At 31.7% G+C, this 12,779-nt stretch overlaps 1 protein-coding gene across 4 annotated transcripts in view; it reads left to right on the top strand.

The window, feature by feature from the left end:
• Nucleotides 1–12,779, top strand: part of GRIA4 (glutamate ionotropic receptor AMPA type subunit 4) — a 487,613-nt gene that overhangs the window by 413,805 nt on the left and 61,029 nt on the right. For 3 of the 4 annotated variants that reach the window (XM_007455885.1, XM_007455887.1, XM_007455886.1), the window contains 2 exons: nt 1,997–2,107; nt 9,788–9,994. In XM_007455885.1, the coding sequence (XP_007455947.1) occupies nt 1,997–2,107; nt 9,788–9,994 (318 nt within the window). Of the gene's footprint in view, nt 1–1,996; nt 2,108–3,457; nt 4,650–9,787; nt 9,995–12,779 lie in introns of those variants that run through there. The other variant, XM_007455888.1, reaches the window with a different exon arrangement.

Below are 12,779 nucleotides of genomic sequence, written 5' to 3'. Positions count from 1 at the left end.
TCTTTCCCTGTCTAATTAAATGATATCAGGCATGGGAAGTGTCCCTAGTAAATTGTAAAATGTTGTGAAAAATTGGAGAGAAAAACTCTATCTCAGAGTTCTAGGTACAAACTTTAATATTCCTTTCTTTAAGAAGTGACCCTTATATCACTGTTCACCCCATACTGTCCTACTTCCCAGACAGTCCATGGCCCACATGAGATCTATGCACAAACCATGGCTCCATATCACAAACCATGGTTTTCTTTTTCACCAGAATTTCAAGCAGATATAAGGCAAATAGATACAGTTGGGTAAATTTTTGCCTATTATTTTAATTTGCCAGTACTTCTAAATCATCTATCTTTGGGTGGGGGGAGATAGTCATGAACACACAGGTTGTTCTTAACTGCAAAATATCAAGGTCTTGTCAACATTCGAAGACTCTCCAGAATGTGTCCCAGATCTGTAGTTTTTCTGTTGTGGGAACTCATTAATAAAGAAAAATTGCTTTCCCAGAAAATGGGCTGTTGAGATCTGGAAGGTGGCTGCATCTTAAAGGAGTACTAAACTGTGAAACCTATTTTTATGTTGTATAACTGTCATGTGGAAAGGAAAACTAACAGGAAGCAACTATGTTTTTTAAGTTATTTTTTAAGTACATGTAGGAATTGAAGAGAGGATAGGTCTCAAAGTCATACTTGTTTTGTTTTAATTAAATTTTTCACCGACTCATTAAATAAATATTAGCTATAAATAAATTCATATAGGCAATTGAAAATAATTGCTGAATTGATTTATACTCATAATTTTGGATCAAACTAAGCAATATAGCAAACCATATTAATGAAAATTCTTTTTTTATGTCTATTCTGTTATTGAATATTTGTGAATAATATAGTGTCTCTTTCTGATATGCTAATGCTTACTTTATTTTTAAATGTTCACAAATACTAACATGAGAGTTAAGAACTTGGAGGAAGCAAGAGACTTTCAAAACATATTGGGACAAATAGTGATTACAGAGCAGTGAGCAATTACATACATTTTATTGGAAATATGAGTTTTATCAACTGCATCCAGAAATTCAAGAAAGAAATTTGGCAATCATTAAATGAACACCCATTTTGGGAGTTTATGTAGCATAATAGCAAAGTATATGGACTGGTAATTGCACCTACCTTTACATTTGCTATGTGTATAAACTTTAAGATGCATATATTTTTTAAACAGCATTCATTACAGTGTCTGCCAGAGAGCAAGCAGGCAAGAAGTGGTAGCCATTAGTATTACTTAGTGGTCTGCATGATAAAAAGAACCCTAAATTTCCTTTAGGACCCCATTTAGTTACTTTGTAAAGTGTTTAACTAATTACTTCATATATTTTATGGAAAGGAGTTTGTTCCACATCTAAATGAGAAGTAATATAAGGATTTAAAGTGAAAAAAATTAAAAATTTAAAAAGTGAAAATATTAAGTAATCATTAATATTAACATCTGATGTATTTAGCATTTAAAAATGGTGAGACTAGTGGCTAGGTTATGTGAAACCAAAAACTATTTCCATATTGCTTTAAAAATACACAAGTTTTTTTTCTTGAAAACATCTTGTATGTGTACCCTATGTAAATCTGACTCTTCCCTTTACCATAAAACCTGTAACATTATTGATAAAATCATGTAAATTAATTACAAAAGGTGCCAATCAATCTCACTACAAGAGGATCAACACAAATGGTATTCCATCTGTATCTACCTTCTTTTTTGAACTCATCCATTCCCAATGTCTTGGCTACTCCATGATTGTAAATTGCAAAGTTGCCAAATGTATAACTAGGCAGTATCATTAGCATCAGGAAAACTGGCTCATTATCAATTAAGAAAACTTCCAAACACATTACTGTGTGCTTTATAAATTTGTTTTGTTTGCTTCCTTATTAATACCTCTCATTGCTCTGATAAGAACTAAAGAAAACTCTTCTAAAATGTGTTTTCAATAATTTTCCATATTTGGCAGGTTGGGTACTGGAATGATATGGATAAATTAGTCTTAATTCAAGATATGCCCACTCTTGGCAATGACACAGCAGCTATTGAGAACAGAACAGTCGTTGTAACCACTATTATGGTAAGTTTTGGTCTGTGCTTTATGATGTTCTATTTTGTCCACAGGCAATTTTAATTCCCCAGCTACAGTGAACAGGGAGGATGAAAGCTGCATCTTAGTGATGGTGGCATGGGTGTTCTGATCCACAAAAGTCTATCGAGGCTTTGAATAAGTTTGTCTTGAACTTTGAGTACATTTAGTACTTTTATTTGTATTATCTTTTGTTGCATTGCTGTTCTTGGAAAAATGCTCAGATGTTAAAAATTGAAGCTCTCTAGTTGGAAATGTATGAAATGCTAAGATTTCAAAGGACAAAAGAATAAACATGAAAAAGATCAACAACTAATCACATAAAAATATCCAGTAGTAAACATCATATCATTGTTGTTATTATGTTTTTAAAACACCAATGTAATAATCATTAATAGTGTTTAAAATTATAATTTTCAGGTACTTTATTCATTTAATAATGATTTGCATTGTCTGTTTATAATAGTGGAGGTATGAATGTGAAGATTTTAATGAGTATGTTTTACACAACTATGCTTTAGAAATAAATTTATTTATTTTTAATGCATAAAGGGGTTTTTATACCGATTACTTTTCTCATTGACCTGTGACAAATACACAATAAAATGTATTGGAATTCTCTTAGGAATTAAGAAAAATGATATTCATTCAGTCACATCATAAAATGAAAAATCCTTTAAATTTTAAGGCTGCTTTTTCAGAGATTCTCATGAACTTAACTTTTAAATAATATCATGCCTCATATTTTTCTCTTCTAAATTCAAACATGCTTTTTAGAGTCAATGCTAGTCAAAGGAGATCAACAATCGGTAAACTTTTCTATCTAATTTAAAGTTATATATCCTCAGCTCACTGTCTTGTTAGGCAGAACACATTTATAACTACTTTTGAAGGCCTTACTCTAAATAAAGTGGAAGTATTTTATGTAATTTAGTTTTTAGCTTGTGTAATTTTAATTTTATGCTTTTAGTAATGTCAAGTTATTTCCAAAATTTTGACATGGAGGTCAAAGCATGAAAATGCCAGAGAAAAGCTTTCATAATGTTACAGTTAATTTTATCAGTGTTGCATCACCAGCTAGAAACTTAATGTTAATCTGCCAAGACTTAGTTGGAAGTTTATAATTTTAGAATGCAAACCAACCAACAGCAGTTTTTGTGTAAGAATGCAAAATATATATCTTCTAACTTAATTGTGTAATATTTGCATGGGACTTAAATATATATATGTATGTATATATATAATATATATACATATATATATATATATATATATATATATACATTCCTAAAAAAGACAGTAATGGAAAGTCATACTTCAGTTCAGTCCTCCTCTTTTCAGCCTCTGATGAAGAATCCTATTTTAAGGAACTGATCAAGAAAGAAATGAGCTCCACGCTGTTCGACCATTCCTAACTAAAGCTCAAGTCTTGTTCTCCTGTGTAGTAAATTTAAACTAATTTTTCATGTGGGATTCTTCTTGGATGACCAACTCTGGACAACCAGAAAAAAAAGTTTTTAAGTTCTGTGACTTTCCTAAGATACTAAAACAAAAGAAGAATTAATCCTCATCTTTTTCAAGAAAATAGATGTTGAAAAAGAGTCGCTTAATTCTGATGCATCCATTCCCATATCTGGAAATGAGGTCATTGTATGTAAATGATGGAATTATCATACTTCTAATTCCAAGCGTAGATTTTCTAAAAGTATATATCTGTGAATTTGCGTTCTTCTTTTCTGAATACACGTAGTTGTTTTCTTTAAAGATTTTTTGAAATTTTGCCTGTTATATGTGAAATAAAGTGTTTTAATGTGCATTATAAATATAATGTAGAGAATCTCCTTTTTTTCTGTTATTAAAGGAGCTGGAGATATAATTCTTAAAACCAAAATATTGAATTAGTTTTGCAAGCATGGCTATTTTTCAGGAAGCATGCTGTCAAAAAATAAGTACAAATTACTGAAGAACCCAATTGTTTCCTATATACATAACGACTATTCTGTAAAGTTATCTGTTCTTTGACAGTGATATCACCAATATTTTTGCAATCAAAATACTGCAATACTAGTATCTGTCTTTTGTCTAAAATGTAGTCTCCATATAAATAATGCCTCTGACCTTTGCAACTTCAATAATTCAAAAAAAAAAAATGCTAGAACCCTTCCTTGTATTTGCTTTTGTTGAAAATGATATTCCAGGATCTATGACATCTCCATCATCTCATTCATTTTGAAAGAAATATTCTTCCTTATAAATGAATGAGATATTGGCACCAGTGTATAATAACCCCTCAAATTCAGTTGAAAACTTCCAACAGCAATGGAATTGGTTAGATATTAAACTATGTGCAAGACATATATCTAGACACAAAAGAAGGCTGAGAGTGTTGTGGCACTGGAACTCACTCATTTTGATCGAAATTGATATGGCCTTTCTGTTCTCCCATTTGTTTTTCCTTTGTGTATATTGTTATTTACATGTTGATACACTGTAATAGTATATGATATTGTTAAATAAAGTTGATTGAGAAATTCATTTATTCATTCATAAATATTTATTAAGCGTCTGCTATTTGCTAGGCACAGTTATAAGTCCGGAGATATGTTAGCCAACAAAACAGACAAAAATCCTGCACTCACAATTGAACTTTCATTCTAGTGAGAGAAAGCAGACAAGAAACATGATAAATTAGTATAGTAGATATCATTCTTAAATAAAAAGTGTCTTTAGCTTTTTGAATTTCTGAAATCTATTTGTTTTATATCTACATGTGATCTTCATTTTAATGACTAATGTATTCTTCCCGAATATAGTCATACTGAATATAACTTAACTAAATCTAAATAAAAGTAAAATTGACAATATCATCACATGAGAATCATGACTACAAAGTTGAAGGGTCTAAAGTTTTAGATTCAGATGCTCATCATTTTTTCTAAGTCTTAGTGACTAAAAATTTTATAAAATTTGCAAAATTTATGAGACTGTAACCATACAGTGTTTTAACATTTTACATTCAAAATAAACAACCTAAGGAAGCCAAATCTGTGACATGTGGTTTGGGTAAGTGCAGCAACTGAGAAAAAGGCAGTTTGCATTAGACGTCGTAGTGGTGATTTCTTCTGTAATCTCACTACTTTCTTTGGCTGAACTCTCCGGAAAAAGAGAGATGATGCAGTTATATTTCAGCCAAGCCCATTTTTCCCCAAATCTTTATCACTGAAGGTAAAGAGGCTGATTATGCATTACTAAAGTAAGAATGTATTTCTTGCCATCATAGGAACATAACAATCTTTTTGGAAATTTTTCCATAAAATCCCAATTTATTCACCGTAGACTCAGAATTACATTATAAACCTTAAAGCAATTTTACTTATACCACTTAGTCCTTCCAGGAATATTTTTTATAGGTTTTATGCATTGTTTGATATTTTATCTTCTCTATGTAGAATTTTGTAAATGCACTATACATAGATGCATGTGTGTATACAATATACACATGCATATTTATATACACATATATGTATATACCAATACAGAAAATAGATATGTTTATTTTCTTCCTGTACCAGATATTAATCTTCCCCATACATACACCTGCCTCCAAAGAGCTTATAACTCAATGTTTTTAAATAAGTTATTTTTAATAAGTTTAAAACTGTACCACCATTAAATTTACTCATTTTTTATGCATTGAATAATAACATTTTAATATTCACTTTTAAGAATTTTACACATGGGATAAATTATCTACATTAAGATCTTTGGAGAAAAACAAATATCCACATAGCAAATAACTTTTGTTGATGCTACTGATTTTATTATTTTAACTGTTTTCAAGTAGCAATTTTAATGATTATATTTGTGATGTTCCAAAAATCTTAAAGCTTTTCTAATAAATATATATATTTCAACAGTTTTATTTTTGCTAAATGCAAACAAGAATTTCCTCAATAGGAAAATGATACTTTATTGATTGAAAATCATCTTAATTCATTTACACAAACATTTTCATAAGCAAACCCTAATGTAGTAGCTTTAAACAGAGATTGATTTCTTTCCTGAAACTGCAAAGCAGATATAGAACACTATGCATTATGGAAATTGTGGTAATAAACTCATAGTCACCAAGAAGTAGTACATTTCAAATAACTTCTAAGGAATTATTGTCCCACAGAACAAAGTAGTTGATAACAAAGATGGTAGGTTATATTCCATTTTTATTCACAGTTGAACACCTGGGGCTCCATAAGGTTGCATAACAAAAACGGCCCACAAATACCCCTTAATGATTGGCTATAACTCATTTTTTATTATACTGAAAAGATTTGGTATTTTCTTCACCTGTAGTAGCCCCAAAACTTTGTATTGAATCTCCTCAAGTATGCAGTGTTTGAAGGGCTACTTGTGGATAAATTATCAGATTCAAGATGGGGCAAATGAAGAGGTTGGGAAAGTGTTGAGGATTTGTTGCTAATTTGGATTTGATGTGGAAGAAAAGGAAAATGAGACACATTCAAAGAAATTGGGAAGAGCTGAGCAACTATGAGAGGTTTCCTGCAAGAAATGCCTAGCAATTCTCTCCCTTTGTACTTCCATCTTCCTGAGTGTGATCATCTTATTTCTCTTAACTTCCATGCACCAATATCTGAATATCAACAATTATGCATGCCCTTGTTTGTGCAAAAAGCCTAGCTAAATTTCTAATCAACATCTTCAGTAAGCTGAAGGTTTCTCTAACCTTTATTGGTTCGTTTGTCAGGAAAACAAAGATCTGATGGGCCCCTGCTATCCAAAAAGGAAACTGAAAAAGACAAAAACACTAAATAAATTTGTATTTATATATACATATACCTGTTTCAGAAGAGGTGACCTGGAACTTGTCAGTATTTACTTTCCTTTTGAAGATCTGAATAAGAGGTTCCAATACAATTACTTTTCCATGATATTCTTATTTAGGAAGCACTGATAGACAAGGAGATCTTTATATTTATTGAATGCCTTATATTTATTGAGTACCAGACACGATGAGGAAATATGGAAAGATTTTATCTACATTGTTTACTCAAGATTTCATATAGAGAATTTCATTCACTAAAAATATATAAATTCATTTATCTAATCTTGTCACCTTGCTTGTTAAATCATATGAAATCTCAAATGGTTGCATATATTTTGACAGATGCAACAATAGCTTCAAAAATGTCCAGATATTTCAAAATATAGGTTCAACTCTCACTCCTGCTAGTTCTGTGAAATTGAGCAATTTGTTGAACCTGTCTAAGCTTACATTTTCCATCTGCAAAATGGGAAATGCCTACCTCAAAATGGCAGTGTGAAAAGTAAATAAAAGAGCACAATTAAAGAACAATTAAGAACTTAGAACTCTGTAACTGACAGAGTAAGCACTAAATAAGTGAGGGCTACTATTATTTTTTACTACTATATTTTATTATTGTCCCCTACCACTCTCACTTCTTTACCTTATTAAAAAGAATTTAACCTTAATCACAAGAGGATGAAGGGGATATTTTATTTATTTGTGTACCCCTAGTTCCTAGCAAGCTGCCTGGCACACAGTGGGTTTTTAACAAATATTTAAGTAAATACTAAAAATGCAGCTTTGAATGACGCAAATCGTTCACTATATAATGTACAGGGGATTTTGCAAATTAGATGATAATACTAGCTAGGGAAACTTCTGTACACAAGCTAATATGGTAGTATACATATTTGAGGGCTAAAATTCATGTGTTCAAATATTTCAGACACTTTAGAATTTATCAACCTTAGTACCAAATGTGAACTTTAGCAATATTCCTTTTGAAAACCTCTCAAGTTTGTTATACTAACAGCCATTTCAATTAGAATGTTAAGTATTTTGCAAATGTGTGATTCTTGCTTTTTTATACATATTCTTCCATATTTTAATTAGCTATTTCAAGAAAAAATGAAAGGATTAGTTCATTTTAACTACTAATATTGCACAGCATAGCTTAGAAGTTAACAATGTATTGCAACAACTCACCGATTTTCATAACAACATTCATAATTTGAAAAATGCTTCATATTTGGAGAATGTTTTCTGTAAGTTAACAAATAATTTTCATCTATCTAAGGAGACAATTAGCGGCCTTTATTTTGTTGGTGGAGAAACTTTCTTTACCCAACTCCAGTGTTAAAATATTCATCAAATTCAAGGAAGAAGTGAGAGACTTCTGGGTCACTTGGCCGTGTCTACCTAAGGCAGGATTTAAGAAAACAATACAAGGAGCAATGCTATACAATTTCCCACAATAGAGTTATTTAGGCATCTCTATGAGAGAATCATATATCATGTAATGTACAGTTTTATTAAGTTTTTAGAAATAGTTTCTACATTTACAAAGTACTTAAAAACAAAATCAGAATTAGTGTAGACTGCCATGTAATACAAAGTAAATTACCTTCTAATCCAGAGTTTTAAGAGCAAGTTCAACTTTCCCAACTACAGATTTCTGGGAGAAAAGAAAATATTCGTATTAAAATTACTAAATGTCACAGTACAATTTTATAAAATATGAATCATTACTTCAATGACACTGTGGTCAAAAGTGGTCACTCCTTGTCTGCAAATGATTAAAAAATCTGAAGTGTGACCAGGAGTTCTGTATGTACTGCGTGTTCGCCAGACCTATCTTTGAGTTTGTGGCATTAGGTTTTATTTACAAAATCAAGTGCTTTTTTGCTAACATGTCTATTTAGTTTCACAGACTTTAAATGGTTTGGTTTAGAGGTTTAGTGTGTGTGTGTGTGTGTGTGTGTGTGTGTGTGTGTGTGTGTACTGAAAACTGTTCAGTTACTATTAGTTAACAGTAATCTTTTTCATTTTATAAGGATTTTCACAATAATTCTTCATACTATTTTGTCTTACTTGCTTCAGAAACTAAATGGGAATATTGCTTGAAGTGTGTGATTGTCACAATTGGGGAAAAATTATTAGTTTCCATTGGAAACATATTTTATAATAGAATAAAAGTTCATGGAACACAGTCCTAATTAAAGCCAAAATATAGGACAATTTTAGGAAAGCCAATTTAATGTAAATTAGTATATAAAATTTTAAAAACTACTAATTCATTTCTTCTTTGAACTTGCTAATAATGCATGCTCTGAGAAAGGCATATTGCTAAATGCTAAGGAGCAAAGAAGAATGATAGAGCTCTTTTCCTAAAGAAAGTCTCAGTTGAATGTGGCTAAATAAGATGCAGAATACGGAGAACTGTGACTTTGAATGAGTCTTTTATTACACGAAGCTGACTCCTAAATAGTCTTCAGGTCATGAGATACTTTGGAAATAGTAATTTCATTGCCATAAATGATAATTTATGCTTCTCTAGTCTATTATTAATGTATATTTTTCCTATCACAGTCACAATGCTAGGTACATAATAATCACTCAAGAGAAAATTATTTTAAAGATTTAATTTTTAGTATCCAATGTAAAGAAACTTAATATACTTCTAAGCACATTTATACATGCATCTGTTTTACTATCAATTTCTTACACAAAATCAGTGTGTGTACTAATACTAAATATAATATTTTGTTAAATTCTGAAACTGAAAAGTTGCATAAAATTTTTGAGTGTTTTATAATTTCTCCCTTACAGTTCTACTTCTCTCATTATAGGAATCCCCATATGTTATGTACAAGAAAAATCATGAAATGTTTGAAGGAAATGACAAGTATGAAGGATACTGTGTAGATTTGGCATCTGAAATTGCAAAACATATTGGTATCAAGTATAAAATTGCCATTGTCCCTGATGGAAAATATGGAGCAAGGGATGCAGACACAAAAATCTGGAATGGGATGGTAGGGGAACTTGTTTATGGGGTAAGCAAATCAATCTATTGAAAATTTACTTACATAAACCTGAAGTTTTTTTTCACGTGGGCACATATCAATTTTTAAATGTCTACTGTTGTCTTTTAAATTTGCAGTTACCTTCAAAGAAGCATATATGATGTTAAATGTTTCTCTATTTCATTAATAATGCAATTTCCAAACAATGGGAGAAACTAATACTTGATAACTTCAAAAAGATAAAAATTCAGAATACAATGTCCTATTTTATAAAAAAAAAACACTGACTTCAGTATCTGCCATGATTATTCTCTTAATCCTGATGCTGCTATACAATAGACATGTTGTTTTGAGAATTATTTTGAGAGTTACTTATATCCCTGTTGGTTGTATTTACTGGTAAATATATTTTAAGTTATTGGTGAAGCGATCAGTAAACTATTTTAACATATACTAAAGTATTCACCAATAATGTGAGGTTCTTACAACTCTGCTGAACACAATAAATTTAAACTTAATGCAACAACATCATTTTTCCTACACAACAAAACACAAAAGCTAGAATTTATTCCATAATGGGCTTCACATGAAAGCATGTCATGCCCTTCCCTTTGAGTTCACAAGATGTATATCCCTTTGAGTGTATATATTGAAAGCCAAGGGCAAATTCGATGTAGACATTCCTGCGTGAACCAGAACAAGATCGGTCTCTTCAGTTTCCACTGCAAAGTGTTAAAATCAAGCCAACAGTTATCAAATGCTAGTGAAGGTATGATATTTCCAAAGTCCAGAAAACAAATCTAGAGCTCACAGTAAGCTCTATTCATCAAGTAACCAATAAGTCACATACACTTGAAATGTATTCTGAAACTTTCTATAAGCTAATTCATATTTCACAAATTTCACCTTCAAAACACATTCTGTCTGATTAATTCTCACAAGACCCCTTTAAAAATAATTACACAAGAGTCATCCTTCATCAGGAATGAATAAAGGTAGAACAAGTTAGAGCATAACTGAAATATATAGAGGGGCTCACTTTCCGAGCCAGAACTGCAATTCAATAGTTTTGTGATTCTGCATCCTGCTTTTCAGACCGTGAAGCAATGAACATTCTCCACACAGTCCAGTATGGTAGCTATAACCTCAGCAGCAAGAGGAAATTGTTTGACATTAAAGAGCAATTAGTTAGTTTTATATTCATTTGAAAGACCTGCTGACTAGTTAGGTGCCCTAAGTGAGGAAAACTAAATTCGCAGTTTTAAAAAATCAAAAAGTACTTTATCACAGGGCTCATCAACAGTTTGATATTGAGTTTTAAGTCCCAAATAAAAAGGGTTCCTAAAGCATGTGTCCATTGGTAATATTTTAAACTTTTAGACTTTAAATGTGAACATTAACCTAAATGTTAGAAATACACTAATTCATATCCTTCAGAAGACACTATTGAGTATTTGATCTCAAAAACTCATTCTTGGATTACCAATTAATTATGGACCGGATAACTAACCAGAGTTACTTTCTAAGACATTTGTTACATATCTCTCCTCTGGAGTCCTTACCAATTTGGCAGCCCAGGCTCACCCCTTGGCAAGGGTTCTACCACGTTTTATTGGGAAATATTGTTTAAATAATGAAAACAGGTGATATGAAGAAAGTAGCATAATTAACAACAAAAAAATTGTATCAGTAGTACTCATGTCACAGGCACAGAAAGTCCCAAAGTCATGCAGTTGTCAGAGAGAGAAGATAACATAATGGTTATTAATGCTTATTCATTCATCAGCCAGCCTGCTAGGGTTTAAATAATCTGATCTTTGCCACTTGAGTTGTCCAGTTTTTTCCCAAAAGGAATCTTTTTCAATGTCTCATACACTTTCCACAGATTTGATATTTTCCATTCTGGTGTCTGCAAAGTCTTTACTTGTTTCTCAACTACTTTTTTTTCTTTTTACTGTTAATACTTACATGAAATCCCAGTTTGCAGGGCCCTAAATAAAACTCCATCTATATACTTATACTCAACAAAGCCAGCAAAATGATTAACTTTGAATCCATTTTTTTTTACTTTACTCTTTGCAAACTTTGTTACTGTAATTTTTGGGGATAGATTATCTGTGAGACAGGCATATGTAATCTCAGCACACCACCAGGTGGTTACCTCAAAGCTCAAAACCTCCATGACACTCTCAGATCCTTTCTGCCTGTCACACCTGCACACTGCAGCAAGTTCATTCATTATATGATCTTCTGTGGTACACTGCTCCAGCACCTTCTTCTGGGCCCCGCTGTACTTGTGTGTGTATATTTTAACCCAAGGGATTGTTTTCTCAAAGCAAGTTCCATGGCCTGCCAACACCAGAATTACCTGTGGTGTGTGTTAAAATGCTGGTTCATGAGCCTTACTCCAGAGGTCTTTGAGAATCCAAATATTATCAGGTTCTTACAGGAGATATTTCTCACAATTTTGGAAGTCACTGAGAGGTAACGGAACAAGGCAAACACAACATCTCCAATGTTAGCAGAGAAAACTCAGATGTATCCTTTGTTCACTGGCCTCTTTCAAATCACAAATTTCAGAACTTCAAATGTGTCCTCATTGAACATTGCTGTCACACTATCATCTAATGCTTGCTTTCCATTGCATCTAGTTTTATGTGTTGGAGACTCCTTTATTTCTCTTCGTGCTTCTCTACTTTTAAGGCTCTTACTCTCATTAGTGGTAACTTGTATAAATAAAAAATTTCAGAAGATACTACACATAACATTGTAGTATGTGAAAGGTGGTATTTCAAATCAGTGAAATGCATTATTC

Source organism: Lipotes vexillifer, unplaced genomic scaffold (assembly GCF_000442215.2).
Source record: "Lipotes vexillifer unplaced genomic scaffold, Lipotes_vexillifer_v1.1 scaffold1581, whole genome shotgun sequence".
Lineage (NCBI taxonomy): Eukaryota > Metazoa > Chordata > Mammalia > Artiodactyla > Lipotidae > Lipotes > Lipotes vexillifer.
Note: the sequence above shows the minus strand (reverse complement) of the source record. Positions and strands in the feature narration are given on the sequence as shown.